Source organism: Neovison vison, chromosome 7 (genome assembly GCF_020171115.1).
Source record: "Neovison vison isolate M4711 chromosome 7, ASM_NN_V1, whole genome shotgun sequence".
In the NCBI taxonomy this organism is placed as follows: Eukaryota; Metazoa; Chordata; class Mammalia; order Carnivora; family Mustelidae; genus Neogale; species Neogale vison.
Window position 1 is genome coordinate 40,307,567 of NC_058097.1, and position 26,987 is coordinate 40,334,553.

The 26,987-nt window shown below is 45.6% G+C and overlaps 2 protein-coding genes across 4 annotated transcripts in view; one reads left to right on the plus strand and one right to left on the minus strand.

Moving 5' to 3' along the window:
- CEP89 (centrosomal protein 89) overlaps positions 1 to 22,969 on the minus strand; it is a 68,588-nt gene extending 45,619 nt beyond the window's left edge. For both annotated transcript variants that reach the window (XM_044256262.1, XM_044256261.1), the window contains exons 1-5: positions 22,823 to 22,969; positions 20,890 to 20,996; positions 14,808 to 14,966; positions 12,042 to 12,231; positions 3,038 to 3,140 (exon numbers count right to left, since the gene is read on the minus strand). In XM_044256262.1, the coding sequence (XP_044112197.1) occupies positions 3,038 to 3,140; positions 12,042 to 12,231; positions 14,808 to 14,966; positions 20,890 to 20,996; positions 22,823 to 22,861 (598 nt within the window). In that variant the 5' untranslated portion in view covers positions 22,862 to 22,969. The remainder of the gene's footprint in view (positions 1 to 3,037; positions 3,141 to 12,041; positions 12,232 to 14,807; positions 14,967 to 20,889; positions 20,997 to 22,822) is intronic.
- Positions 22,970 to 23,243: 274 nt separating this feature from the next.
- Positions 23,244 to 26,362, plus strand: FAAP24 (FA core complex associated protein 24). Of its 2 annotated transcripts, none has more exons than XM_044260436.1 (5): positions 23,244 to 23,342; positions 23,736 to 23,854; positions 23,953 to 24,092; positions 24,259 to 24,411; positions 25,792 to 26,362. In XM_044260436.1, exons 2-5 carry the CDS (start codon positions 23,749 to 23,751, stop codon positions 26,038 to 26,040), a joined length of 648 nt encoding a protein of 215 aa, XP_044116371.1. In that variant the 5' UTR covers positions 23,244 to 23,342; positions 23,736 to 23,748; the 3' UTR covers positions 26,041 to 26,362. The 2 variants fall into 2 exon arrangements, with proteins under 2 accessions (XP_044116371.1, XP_044116372.1); XM_044260437.1 differs by having other exon boundaries at positions 23,244 to 23,333.
- The last annotated feature ends 625 nt before the right edge of the window (positions 26,363 to 26,987 follow it).

The following is a 26,987-nucleotide window of genomic DNA, read 5'->3' on the forward strand; positions in this document are numbered from 1 at the left end:
GAAAAAAACAGCCAGAATTGGCATCACCCAAGTTCACTTTGGTACTTAATGTACGTACAGTACACTGGGCTCTGGGAATATATTTTATTTCCTGTTTTCTCACTGATCATTTCTCAAAAACATTTCGACTCCTTATCCTTCTCAGTTTTACAGTTTGCCAGGCCAGTGGTATAAACTATTCAAATTACAGCAAAAGTCTCCTACCCTGGGCTTCCTGTGTACCATATGCCATGTTAGGCACTATTCCCATCCTCAAAGAAAAGCCACGCCATATGAGCACAGTCCTGCTGTCAAAAATGCTAATAATACAGATAAATCAAAACTTCCCCATGACCATAATCCTCTGAAACTTTCCCCTCCCAAAGTAACTATGATTATCAACTGGGTGTTTCCTTTGAGATATATATGAACATATAAAACATAAAAAAATCAAACACACAACCCCTCCTTCCACCTCTTTCATATGTAATAGATATTAGCTGGTAGGAAGCGAGAGTAGTATGTGCAAAGGCCCTGTGGCCGAAGGGAACATCATGCAGTTGAAGAAGTAAGAGAACCCTAGTCTGGCTGCAGAATGGCCAGCAGAGGCAGGCACAGCAGGTCTCCTAGGCTATGGGAAACCAGTGAAGAGATCTAAGTAAAAAGGGCGTGGAGGCCCATGGTGGGGAGCACACAGCGACACTACTAGATGCAACTTTGTGTTTTGACAAGACTGCTCTGGCTGCTACCACAGCAAGAGACAGTGGGCATTCCATATGTACCCATATTGCATAACACATAACTGGAAGCAGGGATCAGCGTGACTGCTTAGAACAGCAAAGGGCCTAGACTGGCCTTGGGGACCCCAACATAGACTGGGCAGGGAGAGGGAGATGAGCCTGCAAAGGAGATGAAGAAGGGTTACCCCAAGAGGCAAGAGGAGACAAGGAACATGAGATGTCATGAAGCCAGGGTAGAGAAGGATTTTAAGACACCAGGAGCAATCCTCTGTGTGGACGGCTCCTGGGAAGCCACATACGATGAAGCCAGAACACCACCCTCTGTGTCTGTCAGGACGCGGGTCAGCGGCTTAGGGGAGTCACGGAGACAGAGGCAACCAAAGTGCAGTGTGTTGAGGAGAGATGCTGTCAAGATGAGGGAAGGGAGGAGGTATGTGGAGAGCTGTCTTTTGACAAACTGGGCTATGGAAAAGAAAGACAAAGCACAGTGTGTGGAGGGGCACTGGTGGGATCAGAGGAAGGCACTTGGGCGTCTGGTCTTCCTGGGTGCTTACTGCTAGGAGGGTGCACGTGGCTCACAGAGCTTCCCAGCTCTGACCTCCTGACAAGAATTATCAACCCGCATTTCTGGACCATGCTGTACTTCCCACTATGACGGAGTTTAATCCCTGTTAAGAATCCGATGAAAGGTGCAGTCAGACTGAGCACAAGCGGGGTTAGGTAAGGTAGCCACACCTCTCGTTACCTGGAAATGACAGAGCCAAGAACCGAACCACTAAAAGCTGCAGACTCTGTGGTGCTGTCCAAGGATCACCTGAGTCACACTCTCTGAAGTGCTTGATAAGAACACAGACCTTGAGCCCCGGCCTAGAGCCACTGCATTAGAATTTGCGGCTGGTGTGGGGCCTTTTTCACAGGTGTCCAGAGGCTTTTAATGCCCACCACAAAGAAAAACCACTGCAGGAGCCCCTCCCCAACCCTGTGCCTCTCGGGTGCACTCCACCCCCACTGCCCACCGGTGGACCTGCACCCCCTGCACTTTGCCAGAAGCGCAATGATGAGCTTCGTCAGCAGAGGGGGCCAGAGACACAGAGGAGGAAGGGGTCTGGGTGCCTCATTCCAGGGCTGTCTCCATCCCTCTCTCTGTCCTTTCTGCTCCCTCCCTCCTTCCCTTAAAAGTGGCCAGTCAGCACTTCCCTCTGGGTGGCTTCTTCTGGCACTCCTCTGGAGAGGGCGGCTTTCTAGTGAGTTCTGTTAGCATGACACAGCTAACTTTCTCACTAGCCAGTGGGCCACAGCGACAGCATTCCCAGGTTTCCATCTGGGCCTTGAGTGACTCTCCAAATGTGTTTCTCCCTTGGGCGCCCTACATGTGCATTAACTGTACGGAAGTAGCTCTTCCCTCTCTCTGCTACCACTGTCTTCTCCTTTGCAGGCAACCCTGTGATAGTTGATGATTCTTTACATTAAACTTTCCCTGCTCAGATCACCATGTGCTTGCTTTCTGTCTCCGGACTGGATTCTGTCTCACAATAACATACCAGGCCAGAGGCGGCACAGACGTTAGAAAATGGATGGACATGAATAAACACAGAGAGATAGTCAGGGTGTGTGTAAGAGAAGAGGCAGGTAACAAAATGATGTGTAGGTTACGCCTGCATACATTCTAAATTGTCAAGATTATCTATGGTAGTACAATTATGTGCATTTATGTATTTGTACATTTCAGGTTTTTTTTTTTAAAGTATTACCTTTATAATTAAAGAAGAGATATATTTTTTAACACAAATTTAATATTCATACAGATTTTCCCACAGGGATAAAACATGCCACCTAACCAGTCACTGTTTTCTGGACCAGGTATTAGGGGGCTGGTATTGTTTCCCAATCAGTCCCCGTGATCCTGAGGAACTCTGAGGGTCCCGACAAAGCAGCTGTCAGCGCCCACAGTGTGACAGGTTTCTTCTCACCTGTACATGGAAGCCCCCCCATAGGAAACGGAAAGCTGTTCTGGAGCCGCAGGAAAGGAGTGCGTAGAACGTAAAGCCTGACCCTTAACCCTCCCCGCCATGTGTCCTCTCACAGCTGACAGAACAGACAGAACAGACTCCAAAGGAAGCACCTGATACGTTAAAGACGGCCTAACATCCAGGCAAGTGGCCATCGACTAACTTGTCTCCAATGAAAACAGAACTCAGGAATATTCCCACTTACAATCACAGAACCATGGGGCAGAGGTACGATGGCCGTATGTCCAAAAAATTAACCAATATTTATTGCCACAAAATGCTTTGGTATTAAACTTTTTTTTTCCTTACCTTTTTCTTGTGTACGTTGTGTTGTTAGAAGCAAGCCTGGAAACCCATCCTGCTTAGAGATATTTTCATCATCTTCACTGTCCACCCCACGTGACAATGCAACCTTTTTGTTACAAAAGACAAAAGAACACGTGGTAAGCGCTCTCTGTATCAAATTTCCTGTGGTCAAACTCAAATGTCTTATTCCTTACCTCCTCCACGGCCACCTGCCACTGACACAAAAGGACCACACCCAGCAGGGCTTGACGAAACCTCAGGTCCCTCAGGCAGTGCCATCCAAGCACGGAGACCTCAGCATCCCGCCCACACCACCCGGGCCAGCTGCCTCCCTCACTCCCTCCAGGGAGCAGCCAGGAAAGGGGGCTGTGTCTCGCCCGCTCCGCACAGCACCTAGGACGACTCTAACCGGGTACTGACGCCATGTTAGTCATCACTACGTGGGCCGAGAACGGGTGAGCTGCCCCGGGAGAAGCCTCATCCAGGTCACTGTGTGGGGTCGGGTCTGCTAAGTTTGCTGGCTGTGTGAGTTCTCTGTACATGTAGTTTCCTGAGGGAGCGGAAGCCTCCCCGCCACTGTCTGTGAGGGTGTCCTACGTAGGTATCCTGAATGGTGGCAGGGCTGCAGAGCTGTCCCTTACAGACCTCCGCGGGAGGAGCCCGAGACAGTCCACTGGCAGCAGAGGCTGGCTGAGGGGAAGACCAGTGAACCAGGCCCGGTACAATAAGCCATGACTGGCAGACTCTGCGCTGCTGTCCCTCCTGTCCTCCTGACTCCTCAGTGAAGTCTTGCTTACGTGACCAGCCACGGGCTTCGCTGCACTGTGGGCAAGGGGAGGGCTGTTCTCAAAGCTGACAAAGAAGTGCCAGCGCCGACTGGCAAGATGTCCACCAAAAGGGGCATTATGGAGCCGAGAGCTAGGGCTATTAGGCCCACCAGGCTCTGAGAACAGGGCTCCAGGGGTGACCCCACTCAGGAGGGCACACGGGTCTCCCACTCTATTGAGCTTCTGAAGGAAGAAACAGGAAATGACTTCTTAGCTTTTATCTCCTGGGAACCAACTGCCTGGTTCGCCGTGTCAAAGATCAGTTAAGTGACTCCCATCAAGGAAATGGGAAAGTGCCATGGGGCCTCCACTATCGCTCTCTGCTAGTCTCCGAGGGCGAAGGCTGAAACCACATGGGTCCTAGATAGTAGCTGTGCCACACAGCAGTGTCTAGATGCCGTACGGGCCCACCGGAATACATGCATGTGCACAGCTGTCTATGGCGGTGGTGTGCTGAAGAGTGACAAGCCAGTGTCCAGCATCAACAAAACAAGTTAGTCTCCGAACAGCCAGACTGCACAGCAGGCTACTGTCAGCACGGACAGTGAACCAAGCACTGCGACACACAACTGAAGACCCTCAAATGCTCCAAACCGTACAGGATGTCCTGACTAAAACTACAGTTTTCAGAGTAGGCAAAACTAAGGTGATCTTTCATGAGCTGATCAGCTCTGGGAGTCAGGGTGGTGGTGAACTCCGGGAAGCAGTGACCTCTTCTCTGTCACAAAGGGAACCTTCTGGGGTACTAGTAATGCCATTTTTCTTTTTAATCGGTAGGGGGGTGCTGCTTTATAAAATTTCATTGAGCTGTACATTTATGGTCTATGTACCTCTGTCTATAGTTAATACACTGATTAATAAGCCTAAAGAATTTGTGACCATAAAACCTAAAAAACCTTCTTCTTTTTTTTTTTAAGATTTTATTTTTATTTATTTGACAAGCAGAGATCACAAGTAGGCAGAGAGGTAGGCAGAGAGGCAGGCAGAGAGAGAGAGAGAGAGAGCGGAGGAAACAGGCTCCCCGCCGAGCAGAGAGCCCGATGCAGGGCTCGATCCCAGGACCCTGGGATCATGACCTGAGCCAAAGGCAGAGGCTTTAACCCACTGAGCCACTCAAGCACCCCAAAACCCTTCTATTTAAAAGTTTGAATTCAGGGTGCCCGGGTGGCTCAGTCAGTTGAGCATCTGCTTACAACTTGGGTCATGATCCCAGGGTCCTGGGATCAAGCCCTGCATTGGGCTCGCTGCTCATGGGGAGCCTGCTTCTCCCTCTCCTCCTTGTTCATGCACTCTCTCTCGCTATCTCTATCTCTCTCAAACAAATAAAATCTTGAAAAAATAAAAAAAACTTTTTAAAAAAGAACGAGTTTGAATTTAAAACATTTTTTTAAACTGCCAGATACTTCTGATTATAAAAATTACCTTGTTAATGCAAACAAAACCTATCTGGGTATTGAAGAAATGGAAGGAAGAAGTAGGCCAAACCAGCCACAGCGTGGACATCAGAGATGCTGGGAATGGCCTGTCCTCATGTGCCTGCGGCACCTGTGCCAGGCTCCTTCACGCTCTTCCTGGGTGGTCTGGCACCCCAGATTTTAGAGAGGAGAATGTACATGCTATAATCATTAGGGTAATTTTAGGGAGAAGAAGGGTATAATTTGCAACCTAGTAGAGGGAAAGAAAACAAACTGAAAAAATCATCAATTCAAAGAAAGACCGAAGGGAAAAAAAAAGAATCAGGGGAATAAAAAAAAAAAAAAAAAAGAATCAGGGGAGAAATAGAAAAACTGAAGATGACAAGGTTAAATTCAAATATATCCACATATACCTTAAATATACTTAAAGGACTAAATGCTTCAATAAAAAGACAAAGGAAAAGTTTGTCAAACCCAGTTCACTAAGAAAACTATCTGCTGCAGTGATAAATGGAGAAGTAGCATGGTGTGTGAATTGTATCTCCGTGAACTTGTTTTAAAAAACAATATGCTCTTTACAAGACACAGATAAGCCGGAGGATAGAGAAAGGTTGAAGTTAAAGGATGGGAAAAAACCAGACCGTACAAATATCAAACAGAAGAAACATGGAAAATGTCATACAAAACAAATGTTAAACAAAGGTTCACTTTATAGTGACAAAATATCCAATTTATCAGGAAGATACAGTTGTAAACCTGTACGCACCTAACAATGTGGTTGGATGCAAAGAAACACTTGTTCTGGGATTTCAGGCATATGAAGTTCAAAAACACACACCAGTGATGAGCGATGTCAGAAGCCTTCTGACATTCCTTGGAGGACAAAACCTGCCAACACAGCAAGGAAGCTTGCGGCTTCCAGAGGCTGCTGGGAAATGAATTATCTGGGTGGAGTCCCTACTATTCCCTGGCCTCCAGCAGAGATTAACCGGAATGACACAGGGCCCAGTCCCTGGGCTGTAGCCACCTTCTCCGAAGCCTCTCCTCCCATCAATGATACTAAGGTAGGAACCCCACCCCAGATGCATTCTAGGGTCATTAGAGGTGAATGACAGGAAGGTCCAGCTAACTCCACCTGGAGGCAAGGTCAAGGCAAGTGTGTGGTTAAGAATTTGCAGTGAACCAAGAATGAAATCTGGTTTTCTGGTTTTGTATTGTTTTGTTTTTGTTTTTTTATTTAAAGTGGGCTCCATGCTCAACATGGGGCTCAAACTCATGACCCAGAGATCAAGAGTCATATGCTCAACCAACTGAGCCAGTCAAGTGCTCCCAAGAACTAACAACTCTGGAAGGGGCAGTTCTGCCGTGCAAGGCAGAAGGACCTCCAGACGTCTAACACAATGCTTGACTAAGGGTTTGGGGATTCATGTTTTCTACTGGAAGATGACAGAGCTCACTCTCGGTGGCTTCTGCATATTGGCTGGAATGACAACTTGGTGCCCCTGTTGCTATCCTGGCTTTCTACTGCTTCTGAAGGGGGTAAGCCTCCTGCAGAGGAGCCAGTACTGGTGGAGCAGAGTCAATAACCTCCATGCACAGAAACTGGAGAGGGTATTTCTATCTGTACCTGGACATGCATGTGCAAACACAGAGCCCGCAGGAATCACACCACAGCAGGCCCCCTACACTGCCTGCCCAGTAATCGGTGCCCTCCTTTCTCCCTTGCTAAGAGATCCCTGATTTTGTTTGGTGCAAATGGACTCAGCCCCAGGCAATGAACCATGGGAATCCTTGGCCAGTGACTAGTCAAGGGGTGGCCACATGACCAATGAGACTCCCGCTGGGAAGCTTCCAGAAAAAAATGTTCTCCCTAAAAAATACAGAGCAGCATAATGAGAAGGCCCCTGCCCCACTTCTTCCTTTCTGCTCTGGGATCAGGACCAGCTGCAACCAGTGGTGACCATGAGGAGGGGGAGGCCAAGGGGATCTCAGGCACCAGCCTTTGATAGCAGCTGAAACAATATTAGAGTCTCCTGTCTTTTGACTTTTTTAGGTCAGAGAGTTAGAGGTCTATTATTTAACCTTATGTTTATTTCATTTTTGCAGCTAAAAAAGCAAAAACAAAAAACCCAACACAGATGTCAAAGCGACCACAGAGGCTTCTCCCGGAGAGGAGGGCTGGAAGGAACAGCAGGTTTCAGGACAAGCTTGCACTTTACATGCACTATTCAAAGCTTTTCTAAGAAATATTCATGCATTACCTGTGTAACAGAAAGAAAAATTTAAATAAATTAAAAACTATGGAGACAGAAAGGGGACATTCCTAATCCTCAAGAGCAGTAGCAGAAGAATGTCTGCTATTTCTTGGCCTCCAGAAAATTCTAGAGAGCACTGGTTTACCCCAGCATGACCTGTTCCTCTCTGGATCTCCATCCAAGCACATGGCAGACCCTCAAATACCAGTCTGTTGGCTGGATGAATACACGGACAAGTGGGCAAATGCATGGCACTTTGTAACAAGACACTCTGCAAATCCACAAACACAACAATAGCAAGAATGAGGACAGGAGAGCTTTGGTAACATTCATGAATTCTGTTCAAATACAGTAATAAGGCATTTACACTATACTCTCTTCCCTTAAAATCTACTGAAAGCAATCAAAAGAATGGGGGTGGGGGGAGAAAGCTTAGTCAATGGCAGAAAACAGCTAACAAAGTGATGAAATTTGGAATGGAGAGAGAAGCCAAAGCTGCCAAACCTCTTCAGACTTCAGGCATGCCGATCCTTGAAAAACCACAACGTGTCACAGTTATAAAGGTCCACAGTGACATTCTGATGGCGGAAAAGCAGAGTCATTCCCACACAGCAGAAGCAAGGCGAGAAGAAGCTAAAGGAGACACCAGTGGACAGCCCACCTTTACTGTCTGGAATCCAGCTTCTATTCCCTCCATGAAATGAAGGATGGCACAGACTGACATCTAGAACCCAGAGAAGAGATACAGAAGACCAAGAAAAGCAACAAGGCAACAAAAGACATGGAAAGTAAATTGGTAAAACTAAAAACCAAAAGGAAAAGTGAAATCAATACAGAGAAGGTAAAAGCTATACTAGAAGGAATAACACGGTGACAAAGAGAGGAGGGTATACAGAGCAAATCCCAGAAAGTGACACTGCAAAGAAAAAAGAGGGACAAGTGATTCTAGAAAATAGAACAGACATGGAAGACAAAGGACAGCCGACAAATGCGTAAGTGTTCCCAAAGGAGAATAAATAGATAAGCTTAGTCAACGATAAAACAAAATAGGGAAGGAAATGTGCCCTGAAAACAAAAAAGGGAGATGAAAATCTGTGTCTGCAGAATTAAATATCAAACTGAATTTCAGGAAGAAACGACAGATAACAACACACACTGCAGTGAATTCTGGTGAAGTTACTGAACTGCAAAGGATAATGAACAACCCTACCAAGGTGCCATACAGAAGAATCAAGTGACCTCAAAGGGAAATGCAAGAGGGCTGGAGCTTCTTTCCGTCCCTTTGCTGTCTCTCTCCACAATCCCTTTAGAAAAGTTACGTTCCCCCGCTGCTGACATGGTCTCATGCCACGCTATAACCTTCCTTTGTAACATTTACTGTAATTGTGATTGGCTAACTGGTGACTGTGTGACTGCGGACTCTGTTTTATGCAGCTTCTCCAGCACCCAGCACCATGCCTGGTCCTCGCTGCATGCTCAATCACTGCATGTTGAATTACTGACCTACCCAGAGTGTCCTCCTTAACACAGTCCTTTATGGGTGCAGAGAGGGTATCTGACTTACCCAAGCCATACTGCTGGGAAGTCAAGAAACAGGGACTTGAACCCAGGTCTCTGAATGCCTATGGCACTATTCTGTCCGCTGGACGCTAGCTTCATGGGAACTGGACACAAATTCACGCCCACCACTTCCCCTCCAGCCTTACTTTTGGGGTGACACCAATAAGAAAACTGCTGAAAACAAGACTTCCTTTCCATGTTAGGCCATTTCTGAGCGGGTGCACACTTCACATGAAGATGTTTGCCCAACTACCCTGAAACACAGAGAGAGGCATGAGGTATAGATTTAAATCCAAAATCGCCTGATTTGGGTCGCTCTGTTTCCTTATCTTTCTAGTTTTGAAAATTGTTTACTTTAAAGGAAGTAGAAAAAAATTATAAATTATTTACCTCAGATTAAAGAATGCCTAGAGTAAATACAGAGAAGGCAAGTTTACTTTTTGACCTTAAATGTACCCCTCAGGCACTATCTCCTTCAGAGCTGTTGCCATTGAGCAATTAAATAGCATTAAATAGCATTTTCACTGGCTCCACACACCCATTTTCCCCAAAGGTATATACTTTAATCTTATCAATTTGAGAATATTTGGTCAGTTTCAAAGAAAGCTTTAATAGTCTCAACAGGTAAAAGGACGATGAATGCAAATTTTAATTCTAAACAGAGAAACTTGGCTGCCCTGGTCTGAATCCTGCCTCTGCCCCTGATGGCTGGATGGGTAACAACCTTGGCCAAGTCACTTACCCTGTTTCTTCACACACTTAACCCCGAGGGTGTGCAGTAAATGAGATGGTACATATAAGCTGCTTAGCCTATATTAAAGGCTCAGAAAATGTCAATGTGCCTTCCTCCACCTCTTGCATCACCCCATAACCTTTTCACCACCTCTACCCCCAAAAACCTGATGGTAAGGCTGTGGGAAATTGAAATCCCTTTCCAGCTTAAAGCGCCCTTTCATTCATGCCATCTGCAGTGGCCAGGACAAGGTACAGACTTGATAAGCCCTTCCAAATGCAATCAGTTCCTAGAAGTCCACCTCTGGGTCCTGGGTTGCATAGGGACGGCACTCCTTTTGGCTGGGATGAACAGAAATGGGGTGACTGGCATGCATACACTGCTAGTGGGAAGGCAAAAGGACAAAAGCTGTTTTGGAGAACAATCTGGCAACATCTGGCATGACCCAGCACACATAACTGTGTGGACCAAATGTGCGAGGAAATAACCCAAATGTTCATCGGTAGGCATGCAGATAAAAAAGTTAATGTGAATTCATCTCAAAACTGCACTGCTAAGTGAAAAAAGCCAAGAGGTAGAATGAATGGGTCATTGTGATGACCTATTTACATAAAACAACAACAACAACAACAACAATTGTACTCTATTTGTTTGCTGACACTTATTTGTAGTAGGAGAATAAAAACACAGACTTCTAAAATGTATTCCAAATCCAAGAACAAATGGTCTTCCAGGGAGGGAGACAAAGATTTCAATCCTAACTATAATTTCTTTTTAAAGAATCTGAAACAAGAAAAGATAAGCTGTCAATACTCGCTCATTCTGGAGAATGAGAATAGCAATGTGTTATATTACTTTCTACTTTTCCGTGTGTTTTCTTGCTGGGTTATAGAAAATATAGATGTTCAACTTTAACAGAAACTGAAATGTCAGACAGTTTTCCAAAGTGGTAGTACCAGCTCACCCCCACCCCTGCACCGGCCAACATTAGCATTAGATGATCCCTCTAGAACCTCAACGATATTGTTAGCTGTCTTGTTCTACTTCTCACATTTTATACTAAAACAAAATTTCCCAACTGCACATGGGTCCTGAAGACACCATGACAGACATGTCTACAGAACAAAATATGTATTCTGCTAATGACAAAGGAGATTGTTTCTGTCACTAGACACTCTTTCTTCTACGGGAAATGGGGTAGCAAGCTGTACTTCCAAAATAGTTGAATGATAAACAGCTGTCTGTAACCTCAGTGTAAAATACTGACCAGAAAGTATGCAGACTGTGGGGCAGAGGGACTTCCCCTGGGCCTGCAGCAGAACCTGCTCTGGGCTAAGCTGCCATATACCTGCTCCAGCCTCCCTGTTGTAGAGAAACCTCACTCTGCTTGCCACAGTCTGCATGTGTTACAAAGTGATGGATGGTTAGTTTCTAAAACACTCACAGAAGGACTCCTCAAACTAAGCTCCCTAGGACCACTGAATGTTTGATTCCATACAGGAGGGGGTACTCAATAGAAATAAAATCTGAATATCATTTGATGCTGCAAGTCTGTATATATTGTCACTGTAACACGTGTTGTAGTGACACTGAGAGAGAGAAAAGAAAAAGAAATTATGGTGCTGTCTTTTGCCATTAAAGAAACAGTGTTATCCAGTTTCCCAAACCCTGGGAGCGTGGAATTGAAACCAGAGAAGCTCAGGCAGCGGTGGAGAAATGGGCTCCATCATCCTCTCTGTACCACGGTTCCTCCCTCATGATGGGGCCGTAAATGCAACCTACCTCACGGAGGCAGTGGGGGCTAACTGCGTGGAAGAGCTTGCAACAGAGACTCCCGTATGGTAAGTGCTCAAAGAGTGTCAGCTACTACCAAGGTGAATGACGACATTCCTCTTGTCGGGCATGCATGCAGGAAAAGAGTAGCCTTGGGGGCCAGAGGAAAGAGTGGGTTTACTTAGCACTGGCTGGAAATCTACATTGAGAATGTGAGGATGTTTACCTTTTCTCTGAAGACCCTGTCTTTGAACAATAAAGGAAAGAGTCTGAAATCTGTTGCCTGACCAGATAAAAAAACGTGAGACTGTGTTCAGAAAATCAGCCTCCAGACAAAAGCTGTTAAAGGTAGAAGAGAAAAAAGAAAATCCTTACTGGTGCCCTCTACACAATTTTACAGTAAGCTAACAGGGTGCAGAAGACGTTCTGGAATGTGAGCCACACCTGGTTTCTGTGGGGCACGGCATACACAGGAGCACTGAGAGTTCCCTCTGCTTTGGGAGCGCTGACATCCTCCGACTCGTCGCAGCCAGACGACAGCTGTGCGTCCGTGTCCTCCTCCTCCTCCCTGGAGCCCAGCGTTTCAAAGGATGGCAAAGAAGATCTTCTTCCTGTCTCATTCTGCCAATTTGGTCTGCATTAAAAGGTCGGGAGCAAAATAAACAAACAAGCAAACCCCCGAACACTTCACATCGGTATATGGACCCACCTCCAAGTCCCCACCATAAAATGATTACAACCCCCTTACAAAACATACAGAAGCTAAAGGATTAAGTCACCCACAATCCCATCTCCTTGTACACTCAGCATTTCTTTCTGCATTGTAACACAAGCCTCTTAACGTAGGCTTTTCTAGTTCCTATCACTGCCTACATACACAGTTTGCCTCATTGGTAACACATATTTAAAGTCAAAATGTTAAAGGTAAAACCCAAATAGATATACCAGTTTAGTCAGCTACTTCCTGTACTTAAGTCCCCCCCATTATCATTGTTACAAATCGCTCTGTAATGAACATCTACAGGCAAATAATCTCTTCTGTATTTTGGATCCATCTTATGAACCAGATAACTGTAAAGTGCTGAGTTAAATGGTATGACTCTTTTGGGGTCTACAGGCATACTACACAAAATCATTTCACCAATCAGCTACAATAATGGCTCTATTAGTAACAATTTTCTAAAACTTGGCACAAGAACTTAAATCTCATGTATAAATCTTGCATTTCTTACCAAAACAATATATTTCCATTTGTTTGTGTGCAGTAATTGTGTGGTGAACTGTCTCTTCATGTCCTTTGTCTACTGATCCACTTTGCTTCTAATAGGTCTATTTCAATTCAAATTTAATCTATAATTAATCTACATTTATCTACAAAACTCAAAACTTTGTATTTACTGTAAGTATTTTTCCTATTCTATTAATTCAACTGTGGCTATGTAAATTTCCTTTTTAACATACAGGTCATTAAAAAACACTTTTTTACCTTCTAAATTCTTAGCTTAGAAGGGCACTTCAGGCATCTGCCTCAGAGGTTTGGTAACACTGACTATAGGATTGCCTGCTCTTATTTATGCATATGTTCATACCCATAAATATAAACATACACATAAATTTCATTTCATAAATGAAAGGAACAAATTCCTTTCATTTAAATAGGAATTTGTTTGGTATTTGAACTAGGCAAGGCTGGAAGCAGATTTTTTTTCTACCACTGCTAAGCACTATACTGTCGAATCCCTTCCTTCCCCTTTGCTCTGTGAAGTGGTCTTTATGAAACTATCACCCAGCATGCAAACCCCAGTTTCCCTCAGGGCATCCACACGCACCTCTCTGTACAGCCAGTCCCACTGTTTACACTACTTCAACTACACATTTTAAGTATGACGTGGCTAATCCAGCTGTCCCCCAAGTCAAAACTCTCTGGATTTCCTCTGATGGTCTTATCTGCTATTCTTTCTAATGAAGTTTAAGATCATTTCCTCATCTTTAAATTCTAATCCAGCTAAAATGAAATTCTTATGACGAAAACAGGCTATATTCAAACATCTCAGAATGAAGTCAAGATTAAAATGTGAAAACCAAAAATATTAACATGTCCTAGAAGGAAATAAGTGAGCATTCACAGAATAGGGAAGGCCAACCTGGCGATTCACAGACCTGTACCTCTGGTGCTAATAATACATTATATGTTAATTAAAAAAAAAAAAAAAAAAAAAAGAATAGGGAAGGCCTTTCTAGATTTCACAATGTCCAAAACTACAAAGACTGACATACCTTACTGCATAAAAAGGTACGCAAAAAAAAAAAAAAAAAAAAAAAAAAAAGCCCTCAAAAAACAAAATTGAATAAACATGACAGATAAAAGGTAAATCTGGTCATGTATTTCCCCCAACCCTACCCCATAAGCCCTTCAAACCTCAGTGTCTTCCTGGTGCTGCTAGCGAAAGGGGGTGGGGAGGACCAAACCTCAGAATGGGCCACCAAAGGCATCACCAGGCTGGCCCCTGCCCACTCCTCCAGGCCATCTTGAATGACTGCCCACCTCACCCAAGTGCCCCAGCCCCTGCCACAAACAACTTCCTTCAGCTGCCCACATCTGTCTTTGTGTCATGCTCCCTCTTCTGTCCTGAAAGCTCATCCGAGCCCCACACTGACCATTTCCCCCAAGCCCCTGAGCTGCTCCCAGGCACTCCCTATACCTTCCTCAGCTCTGCTGCCAGTGCTCGCTTCCTGACGAGGAAACCTTGCTGACCGCCCAGCCCGACGTCGGCGGTCACCCAGCTCAAGCAACAGAGCACATGATGTGAAAGAAGAGAAAAGGTTGTAATGTAGGTGCCAAAGAAGGTAAAATCAGCAGCAATGTTCAGAGAAGGCCACACAAGAGGGGGTGGGTGACAGCTCTCGCATTGAGGTGGTGGCACGGGACAGTCCCGTGAGGGGCTGAAGGCTGTCCTGAACTCGCTGGCTCTGTGCAGCCAGGAAAATACGCAGGGCTTTCACAAGCCATAATCTCACAAGAGCCACCCAAGAGAGAATTCTGAGAGGAGTCAAAAACAATCAGTGTCCCAGGACAGCGTCCCTTTGACCCTGGTGATGAAAACCTGAGTACTAACTCTAGTCACAGGCACACACAAGCACGCACGCACGCACACGTGAGCTGGGGCGCCTCCGTCAGAGATGCAGCAGAGCCAGCGACAGGGTCCTCACCGAAGCCTCAGCTCGGAGGTGATGGCATAGGGCTCGATGAAACTGTCCTTTTCGACGCAGGTTGTGTCACTCTCAGACAGGGATCTCTGGCGAGGCTGAGGAATGGCGACAGTCCGGCCGGTCAGCGTTGTTGCTAGGATGACTGCAGCCAGAGCAGATCTAAACAAACACATGCCAGGGAGAAGGTGAGACACAAACCAGCCAGCTGAAGGCTGAACGACAGGTCACGAGAATTACTGAAGGGCGACCTTCTGCTCCATGTGCAGTGTGTCCCCACTGACTACGAGCCTGCTGGCTGTTATGTGCCTCATTTCATTATCACACCAACTGAATGGATGCATATTACTGCCATCTCCATTTTTTCCTAAAATATAAATGACTTGTCCAAGATTTCCTATTAAGGAGATGGGTCCAGATCTCCAATCTAAGCAGTCTCTATTCAAGTAGTTTCCTTTTTTTTTTTTTTTTTTTTTTAAGATTTTATTTATTTGCCAGAGAGAGAGAGAGAGAGAGCGCACGCACAGGCAGGCCGAGTGGCAGCAGAGACAGAGGGAGAAGCAGGCTCCCCGCCAAGCAAGGAGCCCGATGTGGGACTCGATCCCAGGACGCTGAGATCATGACCTGAGCCAAAGGCAGATGCTTAATCAACTGAGCCACCCAGGCGTCCTTTTTTTTTTTTTTTTTAAGTAGTTTCCTTTTAAAATAAAAGATCCCAATAAAAATGGGAGATAGAAAAAATACAAAAATTTTATTTTTAAATTATTTTTTAAAGATATGCATTTATTTATTTTAGCAAGAGAGAGAGAATGCACACACGCACGAGTTGGGGGGGGGTCAGAGGGAGAGAGAATCTCGAGCAGACTCCATGCTGAGTGTGGGGCCCGGCCAGGCTCTCACGACCCTGAGATCAGGACCTGTGCTGAAACCAAGAGCTGGATACTTAACTGACTATGCCACCCTGGTGCCCCCCAAAAAAGATATAAATGATTTTAAAAGGCATTTTTAAAAACACTTGCAAATTATTCAAAACTCTAATACTGGAAAGACAGAGTAATAAATTTACACTCCCACTTGAAAAAGCAAAACAAAGCAACAGATTGACAACTGTGTCAGCTTACTGCCTCAGAGAATTTCCAGGTCATGGCACAGTGGAGTCAGGTGGACCTCCTGAGCTGTGGAGACAGAGCTGAGTGTCCAGGAACAGCACAGCGGATATTTGCAGGACAGAGGACCGGAAAGGAGAGAGCTGAACAGAGTGAGTTCCGGAAATCTGTAGATAGTCCCCTGAGTGTTCAGCAAAACATTCCTCAGTGCACAAATGTGAGGAAACTATCCAAGGCTGGGGGAAGAACTACCAACAACGATTCGAGGTGCCAGGTGCTTACACACGGTTGGGGACAATGCCTGTTCCCACCAGACAGATGGGAAAATTATAATCTACAGGACATTGAGTACAGTCCTTGGAAAGGTCTTGCTTCAGTAGTGGGGAGTAATTAACCCAGGATTGAGCACTACTTCAGCTGTACCTAACAAATCATAAAAACAAGACCTAAAAGATCAAATTGGTTCCAAGGAACTTAAATGCACCCCAGAACAAAATTCTAGAAGATTGGTAGGAATACAAAAATATCTAGCATACAGCAAGGCGACACAAGAGCATCTAGTATGCAATCCAAGATAACCAGGCATGCAAAGAGACAGAAAAACACGACCCAAAATGATGAGAGAATCAACAGAAACCCACTCGAAACTGAACGCATATGTTAGAATTAGCAGAGAAGGACTTTAAGACAGTTATTGGGGCGCCTGGATGGCTCAATCGTTGGCCTTCTGCTTGGGTTGTGACTGAGCCCCATGCCAAGCAGGGAGCCTGCTTCTCCCTCTCCCACCCCGCTGCTTGTGTTCCTGCTCTGTCAGGTAAATAAATGAAATCTTAAAAAAAAAAAAAAAAAAAAAAAAAAAAAAAAAAGGCAGTTATAACTGTATTCCGTAAGTTCAAAAAGCTAAGTAGAAACATGGGAGAGTATTAAAAAAGACTTGGGGGGAAAAAAAAGGCTTGAGCTTTGAGATCTGAAAATTACACTCTATGGGACGGGCAGCAAATCACCCACTGCAGAAGAAAGGACTAGTGAAATTAAAAGCAAAACAAGAAAAAACAACCAAAATGAAACACAAAGAGGAAATAATTTTTTAATTTTTTAAAAAAGATTTTATTTATTTATTTATTTGACAGAGATCACAAGTAGGCAGAGAGGCAGGCAGAGAGAGAGGAGGAAGCAGGCCCCCTCGTGAGCAGAGAGGCCGACACGGGGCTTGATCCCAGGACCCTGGGATCATGACCTGAGCTGAAGGCAGAGGCTTTAACCCCCTGAGCCACCCAGGCGCCCCAAATAATTTTTTAAAAAAGGAGCATCATGAGACATGGGATAAAAAATGTGACTGTTTTATGCCTTAAGCCACTAAGTTTTGGTGTAATTTGTTACACAACAGTAGAGGCTAATACAATAGCCTCTTCATCAAATGGTCCTGGAACAACCAGATATCCACGTGCAAAAAAATCAACTTGAATCTGTGCCTCCTACATCATATTCAAAAATAAACTCTAATTGCATCATAGACCACAATATAAAGCCCAAAACTATAAAACTTCCAGAAGAAAATAGAGGAGAAAATCTTTGTGGCCTTGGGTCAGGCAAAGATTTCTTATATATGATACTGAAATCATAATCTTAAAAGGAAAAATTGTTATGATAAATTTCATAAAAATTAAAAACTTCTGCTCTTTGAAATACACTGTTAAGAGAATGAAAAGACAAGTCACATACGGGGAGAAAATATTTGCAAATCTCAGATTTGATAAAGGACTTGTATCCAGAATAAATAAGGAACTCTTCTCAAAATACCGTAATAGGGGGAGCCTGGGTGGCTCAGTGGGTTAAAGCTTCTGCCTTTGGCTCAGGTCATGATCTCAGGGTCCTAGGATCGAGCCCCGCATCAGGCTCTCTGCTCAGTGGGGGGCCTGCTCCCCACCTCCCGCCTGCCTCTCTGACTACCTGTGATCTATCAAATAAATAAATAAAGTATTTTTTTAAAAATACAGTAACAGGAACACAAACAACCCAGTTTTCAAAAGTGGGGGCACAAGATTTGAATAGACACTTCACCGAAGAAGATAGACAAATGGCAAATAAACACAAAAGATGCTCAACAACCTTAGGTATCAAAGAAATGCAAAATAAAACCACAATGAGATGTTACTACACTACTTGTATACTACTTAGTATACTATATAAACTGTACTATATTATACTACAAAGTATACTACTTAGAAAGTCCAAAATTTACATTCATAAGCATATCTGTGGAGTGAGCTTCAAGAAGTAAGCCCCCTTGGGTAGGGACATCCAGAAATCTGCAAGGAAAGATCTGGGAATTTCAGATGTGCACATGGACTCCAGGTACAACAGAGCTGCCTGAGCCAAAGGAATAAGGAATGGGCCACACCAAATCAATATACGGTCACCCAGAAAGCATAAGGAAGATGGAGATTCACCAAACAAGCTCTATACATTGTTACCTATGCACTGTCACCACTTCCAAAATCCTATCAATAAACAATATGAGTTAGAACTAATGTCAACTAAATTATAAACCACACACACACACACACACATACACACACACATTACTGCCCAAATGAAGTATTGCTGAGGATGTAACTAGAACTCACACAGTGCTGGTCAGAACATAAATTAAAACTTCAGAAAACAGTTTGACAGTTACTTAACAAATACACACCGAGTCTATGACCCACCTATTCTACTCCTAGGTATCTATCCAAGAAAAACGAAAGCATGTATAGGAAACAAAGATTTGTACACAAATTTTCATGGCAGCTTTGGTTTTTAAAATATTAAAACCTGAGGGGCGCCTGGGTGGCTCAGTGGATTAAGCTGCTGCCTTCAGCTCAGGTCATGATCTCAGGGTCCTGGGATAGAGCCCCTCATCGGGCTCTCTGCTCAGCGGGGAGCCTGCTTCCCCACCTCTCTCTGCCTGCCTCTCTGCCTACTTGTGATCTCTCTCTCTCTCTGTCAAATGAATAAGTAAAATCTTAAAAAAAAAATTAAAACCTGAAAACAACTCGAATATCCATCCACAGGTAAATGGAGAAACAAACTGTGACATATTCATTATTCGTATGATGGAACACTACTCAGCAGTAAAAAGGATGAATTACCGATTTTTACTACATTATGGATGCATCTCAAAATAATTACCCTGAATCAGAGAAGCTGGCATAATTATTTTGTGTAATCCCACTTGTGTAGAATTCTAGGAAATGCAGACTAATCTAATGTGACAGAAAGCAGCTCAGTGGTGGTGAGGAGATGGAGGTGAGGGTGGACTGGGCAGAGGGGAATGGGAAGGGGGAGAGAAGGACAGGAGGTAGGAATTACAAAGGGGGCCACAAGGAAACCTGGGGGCAGGGGGCATAATGGATATGTTTATTATCTTGATTACAGTGATGGTTTAATGGGTGTAAATATATGTTGTAACATGATGCATATCAAATATGTAGTTTAAGTCCATTATACCTCAATAAAATTGGTTTAAGAAACATAAAAAGACTGCTTAAGGCAAAAATAATAATAATACACTGTGAGATTTATAATGTATGGAATTAGAAGGGGCAACAGTAACATGAAGGATGGGAAGGAGGAGAGGGAAGTCAAGGGCTGTAGGATTCTGACACTATTACACTTCACGTGAAGCATGGTAACATCTCAATGTAATTTGAACGCCAGTTCCTACAAATAAAAAAAATGTGGAAATAGGCCACATTTGCCAAAGCCTTGTGGATTGTTTTTGGCTTATAAACATAATAATCCAGGAAGATATTTTTGTACAGTAGAGGAGAAAACAGATTTTCTAATTGACCTACAACATGCTTGCCATGAGATAAATGTGTTGGATTTTCTGCTTGAGGATGGAAGGTAAAGCTGTCTCTCGCCATCACTGCTGCCACAGAAACACGGAAGCCTTAATGACACAGTGTCAGGGTTGGTCCACAAAGACACTGAAGAGCTGGGGAGACAGACCCACAGGTGTACTGGAGCCATTGCTTGCCAGTTGTGACACTTTGCACCAGTGCAGGCCCTTGAACCCGAGCTAGAGAGCCCAACAAGACCTCTCTAAGAGGGTTGTTGAGAGCATGGAATGAAATAATGCTTCTGAAGGACTTACAACAGTCCTCGGCTCGGGGTAAACACTAATAAATGGCTCTTCTTGTTAGCAACATGGTACTTAAAGAAAAAACAAACACTAAAAATATTTCAAAGTGTTTCTTTCTCAGGAGGCATACCATATTCTAATTTCAAAGAACACTAAAACCACCCTTGCATGAAATTAGTTCTGTCAACTCAATGGTAAGTGTCAAGCCATGTATCCATGTTTGTTTACGGATAAAAAATAGTCTAAAATTCTCCTGTGTCTAAGCCCTTAGAAGGCACAGGTGTTAGGTATAAAAGAAAGTCAGTTCTCTGATGCTGATGAGAGTACCGGAAGATGAGGGAATCCCAGGCTCTGGGGAGTGAACATCCTTTTCCTTCTTTCCCCCAAATCAGCTATTTTTAAATTTTTTTTTTAAGATTTTATTTATTTATTTGGTTCACAGAGAGAGAGAGAGAGAGATCACAAGTAGGCAGAGCAGCAGGCTCCCTGCTGAGCAGAGAGCCCGATGTGGGGCTCAATCCCAGGACCCTGAGATCATGACCTGAGCTGAAGACAGAGGCTCAACCCACTGAGCCATCCAGGTGCCCCCAAATCAGCTCTTTTAAAAGACAGACTTGTATTTCAAAAGAAAATTCTGTGCATAATTCAAATTCCTTTCAACATACTATGAACCTATATACTTGGGCTTTAATGCTTTAATCTGGAACACTACAATTATGAAACAAACTCCATACCCCTGAAAGGGACATTTCATTAATCCCACAGAGAAACCATATTAAGTGCTTCATTATGGAACCAAGATAAACATTTCGAAGGATGTGAATCTAATGGCTGTCCACCTGAGACTCACCTTGGTCTCTCTGGAGAAGGGTTGGGGCTGCGGGGAGGAGGTGTGCGTGGCACAGCTGGCTTTGGTGCGATGCTGGCTGCAGGTAGAAAGCCATGGATGATGTGTTTCTGCACAAATGAAACCCAGCAGTGTCACTGGTGTATGGGATTACCTGGGTCCTGTTGACACCCCACCTGGGGCCTGAAAGGGGACACCTGCACTGGCCACCCAGGGATCTAACCCCACCAGGAACCCAGTCCTCCCCCTCCATCCCCAATTCCCATATGGCCAGGCAAGGATGCTCACCCAGGGAACACACTGCAGCTGGCCATTGTGGGGAACCTCTCGTCCTTGCTCCTCAGAGGGACCTGACCATCCCCCAGAGTCACCCTCTAGGACCTCCAGCCTCACAGTGTGACCTCCAATAACCCTACTCTCTCACTTGCTGCCCCACCTGCAGAACGGAAGTTTCTGGAGAGCAGGCAATGTTCTTGTCTTTATCAACACTGGAACTCAAGCACTTCCCCCCATTAGTCTACACCATGTGGAAGCTTAATAAAGATTTTAGACAGTTTACCTCAAAGACGCAGAATAGCAAAAACTAGCTTCTCCACACAACGAAAATCAGAGAATCTGGTTTTAGGCACCTGGCAGTCATTCAGAAGTTTCTGAGTATAGCCCAACCTTCACTCTCTAAGTACTAGACATTATTCACACCTACTAAAAGCAAAACACCTAGACTGCAATGAAGAAAATTTGACTTCATCGACAAGGTAATAAGAGTAGGGAGGGAAAAACACCCAAGTACTTATCATGTAACACGAATTATAGGAAGTGCCAAGGGAAAGGTAAAGACAAATTTGGTGCTGGAACGGCACAGGGAAGGAAGAGCTCCTCCGGGTCTGACGGCCAGCAAGGGGACCACTAATGTCCCGCTGAAGAAAAATCACAGAGGCATTTAGACTGGGTCATCAAAGATGGCCACGGCTCTCACATGTGGGAAATGAGACGGAAAAGCATTCTAGGAAGAAGGAACAGCATGAACAACGAAAGAAGCAAGACACTGGCGGCAATGTTCTAGAAATAACAAGTATCCCTCTGAGGGGAGCCTAGAAGAATGCGCTGGAGGTAAGAGTGGTGATTGTTCCCATTTAAGAGTTTTTATACGTGACTAAGGAGAACCTGTGTCTCAGTGAGGTACACCCACCGAAACCGGCCCCTGGAAAGGCTCCTCAGGCAGTGAAAGGCATGAAATTGGGAGTAGGCGCCTACAGTGACACAGTGGCCATGATAAGGTTTGGAGAGCAGCATTCCAGGCAGAAGGAACAGCAAAGGCCTGAATGAAGAGAAGAAATGGCTGGAGAGAGGGCGGGGGGGAGAGAGGGGGAGAGGGAGAGAGAGAGAGAGAGAGAGTGTGTAAGTTGGAGGCACTGGGTTTTAAGGAGCGCAGCAGCACAGACAGATGTCCGTTTTATTAGAATCCCCCCGGCTTCCACGTGGAAGACGGGCCGAGGGCAATACTGGAAGCAGAGAAACAGCGAGGAGCTGCAGCAGCAGCCAGAGAGATGCCAGGAAGATGCTGGAAGCCAGGGTGGAGGCGGGAACAACTGCAGGTTATAGTTGGCGGGAAGAATCTATGGAACTTGGCTGATGGGGGTTACGCGGTGGGTAGCGGAGGGAGGACTCCAGAACGACTTCCCACTGAGGCATATTCAGCGGTGGAGTAGGATTGTGCCGGCAGGACTGCTCCCCGACACCCGAGGAAATGCTGCAGGGGAGACAGGGCGCCTCCGTCTGACCGAGCCCCACCCTGGGATAGAGGATGCTTTAGAACGCACAAAATCAGGGCCTCTCGAGTGGGAAACAACGTCATTTTGCGCTGCCACCTGGCCTCAACCGCAGGCCAAATCCCAACCCATTCCCGTTTAACTCCTGGCCCCCGGGATCTACTTACAAACTGGCTCTTGCGGCCCCTGCGAAACCCTTGGAGCATCCTTGGTGAGGGGAGTGGCTGGACCAGGGCTGGACGGACGTGCAGATATCCTAACAAGCGAGGACCGCTCCGTGGAACCTGAGCTCCTCCCGCTGGCTAAGTCCGAGACGCTTTTTCTACGCAATGCACTTCGCAACAACCTCCTCTTTCATTGGTTCTCCTTTCTCTTCGGCCAGTCAGAGCCAAGGTTACTCCGCCCTGTAACTCTTGGCAACCAGCTGCCCGCATTCAAATTCTCCGGGGCGGAAACAGTGCGTGGTCCGTTCTCTTATTGGCCAGCTCAGGGGTCGATCTGTAACACCATAGCCTATCCGGCGCCGTGGGAGGTGGAGGGCGGGCAGGATGAAAAATTGGCGAGCGCTCGGGAGGGAAACCGGAAGTGGCGCGCTTCGGGTGAAAGCTGAGGGTCTCCTGGCTGAGGGCGGCAGCAGCGGTTGTGCAGACCGAGCGGGGGGGTACCAGGAGCCAGCAGGTGACGAAAGTGAGGCACGCGGCTACCAGGATGGGAATCTCCTGGGTCTTCGACTTTGGCAAATAATTTGGTCCTTTAAAGACCTTGGGGGCGCCTGGGTGGCTCAGTGGGTTGAAGTCTCTGCCTTCGGCTGGGGTCGTGATCTCAGGGTCCTGGGATCGAGCCCCGCATCGGGCTCTCTGCTCAGCAGGGAGCCTGCTTCCCTCTCTCTCTGCCAGCCTCTCTGCCTGCCTCTCTTGTGATCTCTGTCTGCCAAATGAATAAATGAAATCTTTTTTAAAAAATAAATAAATAAAGACCTTGGAAGCGGGCTCCTGCCGGAGGGGCCCCCGGCTGCGAGGGGGCCGTGGGGCCGTGTGCGGGAGAGCTTGCTCAAATGCCGTCTTCTCTTTTCCTTATTAGGTCTAGGCCGCCGATGGCCAGAAACCCTCCCGAGGGCACAGGCCCCATGCACGTGCCTTTTGGGCATGTTGTGGCCAACGAGAAGTGGCGCGGGTCGCAGCTCGCGCAGGGGATGCAAGGTCGGTGGGCTGCCTGTGCATAAGCCCTCTCCTAAGCTTTTTCAAAACGTGTTACCTACTGTCCTCACGGCACTCCTTTTTCTTGTCTGTGTTCTAAGGGAAAATTAAAATCGTGTTTGAGGATGGCCTGGCACCGGTAGATTTTTACCTGTCAAGCAGATCTTGCATTCTTTATGTCACCGAAGCTGATTTGGTGGCAGGAAATGGCTACAGGAAGAGGCTTGTTCGGGTTAGAAATGTAAGTACTGATTCGAAGACACCGAAGCGTAAAATTGACTTCCATCCGCCCCCTTCTCCATCCTTTGGAATAATTTATACACAATCATTGGCCCTCCGAAGCACTCTTGGAGGTAGTTTTGTTGCAAAATGGCTTACTGTTTCGTTTTTTTTCCTTCCTTTTAAAGTCTAGTAATCTTCAAGGGATTGTAATAGTCGAGAAAACACAGATGAGTGAACAATACTTCCCGGCCATACAGAAGTTTACAGTGCTGGACCTTGGGATGGTGTTGCTTCCAGTGGCCAGCCCAATGGAAGCGTCCAGCCTTATCACCCAGTTGGTAAGTACTGATTCCTACTCCTCGGCAGGAGCCCTGCCTTACGGACTCTCACCTGAGCTTTCTGGATCTATCACTCCAGCTGCTGCTCTTGCTGTCGGTGCAATCCATCAGTCCTGTCTACAGTAGTCCTCACTTACCTGTGGTCAGCTGCGGTCCAAAGCAGATGATCCTTTATTTAGTTATGTACTTATTCATGTATGAGAGAGTGCACAAGCAGGCAGAGGGGCAGAGGGAGAGAGAGAAACAGACTCAAGGCTGAGCAGGGAGACCAATTTGGCGCTCTATCCCAGGACCCTGAGATCATGACCTGAGCCGAAGGCAGACAACGAGCTGAGCCACCCAGGTGCCCCACAGATTATCCTTTTTTAGAAAACAAAAAACCTGATTCTCCAAGCAGTCTTCACTTATTTTTCATCTTGATTGTGCTTGAGAATTTCCTGAGGAACTTTTAAGAACAACGATACATGAGCCTTACCTCAGGCCTATTAAAAATCAGAATGTCAGGGTAGGGCCATAAGCATCAATTTGTGTTGTACTGTGGATTTTAAATTTCCCTTTTGATGTGTAGCTAGGATTGAGAAGCACCCCATGTCGTTCATAGGTTACTCTCTCCCTTCTCCACCTTATGCCTTGCTTGTCTGGTCCTAACCTCTCCAATGTAATGCTATCGATTACCTTCCTGTATGCACCACTAACTGAAAACTGGGTTTCTCCTTTTACAGGCAAGCTATCTCCAGGTCCTGCACCAAGCAGGTCCAGTTTAGTTTTAATTTAATCCCATACTGGGTGCCTGGGTGGCTCAGTCAGTTAAGCATCTGCCTTCCGACCAGGTCATGATCCCAGGGTCCTGGGATCAAGTCCTGCATCGGGCTCCCTACTCAGCGGGGAGTCTGCCCCTCCCTGCTACTTGTGCACACGTGCTTGGTCACTCTCTCTCACTCTCAAAAAAAAAAAAATCTTTAAAAAAAATTTAATCCCATACAACTGAATCATTTTCTAGTGGGCCACAGGAACATGTTTGAATTCCTCAGAGTATGTTTGCATTGCTTTATCCTAAGCATTCTGAAAATACAAGTTTTAATCAGATTTTCTCATAGTCCTTTGTGTACTAATATGGTTCCTCTTTCAATAATTTTGCTGCTTCCCCACCTCTCTCTGTCTCTTTGGCTACTTGTGATATCCTCTCTCTCATTCTATCAAATAAATAAATAAATGAATAAAGAATTTAAAAAAATTATATTCATGGTATATGAAAACATTTGTAGTGGGTAAGTCAAGCTGGACCAAATGGAAAAGGAAAACTAAATTTCTGTAAATTTTTAAGAGAACTGCCAGTCCTCTAGAGGGCGCTCACGTGCTTTCCCCTTACTATTGGTTTAGGTTCAAGAGCAAACCAAAGAGCCCAGTAAGAACCCTTTCCTCAGTAAGAAACGGGGTCAGATCCCTGAGCTATCCCTCCTTCGAACTGTGCAACAGATCCCAGGAGTTGGAAAAGTTAAAGCCCCCCTTCTGCTTCAGAAGTTCCCAAGTATCCAACAACTAAGTAATGCTTCTGTCCGAGAACTGGAGCCAGTCGTGGGACAAGCAGCAGCACAGCACATTCAAGCCTTCTTCACACAGCCCAGCTGACGACTTTTCTCACAGCTTGGACCGCAAGCTACTGGATCGTGTTCAGTTTTCATATTTAAAATTGGAGAACAAAGACCTTCCTTTCACAGCATGTAATGAGTGACTGGGGTGAGGCATGCACGGAAGCTGCCAATTACCCTGTCTTGCTCTCTGGGTATGGGCATTTTCGTTGGTGGGCTCCAGATAGCACGGCCCTTGTGCTGCTAGTGGAAGAGGAGGCGTGGAGGGCACACCTGGTCGGCTCTACTGAGCATGTGACTCTTGATCTTGGGGTTGTGATCCCCACTTTGGGGGTACCAATTACTTAAAAAAAAACCCAATCTTAAACACACACACACACACACACACACACACACAAACAGGGACCCCAGGGTGATGCAATTGGTTGAGTGTCCAATTCTTGGTTTCGACTCCGCTCATGATCTCAAGCTTGAGCCCCTCACTGAGCTCCATGTTCAGCATGGAGTCCGCTTGGGATTCTCCCTCTCCCTTTCTCTCAAAATAGATAAATAAATCTAAAAACAAAAACAAAGTCTTTAAAAGAGAGAGAGAATGAGCCCATGGGGATCTTCCTGAGAGAGTTTACTAATGGACTCTCAAATTTAGCAAAAAGCTGGCCTGGGCAGATTGACTAGTGTCTATCATGGAAAGGTCTAATCAGATCAGGAGGTAGATGTGACCTTCTAAAGGAAACAGACCTACAATGAAGCGCTGTGCTGTGTACCATAAACTCCTTGTTCCTGGTGGCAGAGCCAGTGTTCTTCCAACGTGGTCTTAATATCGCTTACTGTTTTAAGGGTGTTGCCAGTGTAAATAAACAATTGTACTGCCTTCTCTTCCTTCCTCCCTCCCTCCCTCCCTTCCTGGTAGCTGCACAGTTTGTTCTTAGTCACTGAGCATGCCTTCTGAACACAGCCTGCAGTTTGGAGTTCCCTTTTAAAGGTAAA

Coding starts and splice junctions, on each gene's coding strand:
- FAAP24 (XM_044260436.1), top strand. CDS start 23,749: ATGGCCAGAAACCCTCCCGAGGGCACAGGCCCCATGCACGTGCCTTTT. Junction 23,855..23,952: donor GCTCGCGCAGGGGATGCAAG/GTCGGTGGGCTG, acceptor CTGTGTTCTAAG/GGAAAATTAAAATCGTGTTT. Junction 24,093..24,258: donor GGCTTGTTCGGGTTAGAAAT/GTAAGTACTGAT, acceptor TTCCTTTTAAAG/TCTAGTAATCTTCAAGGGAT.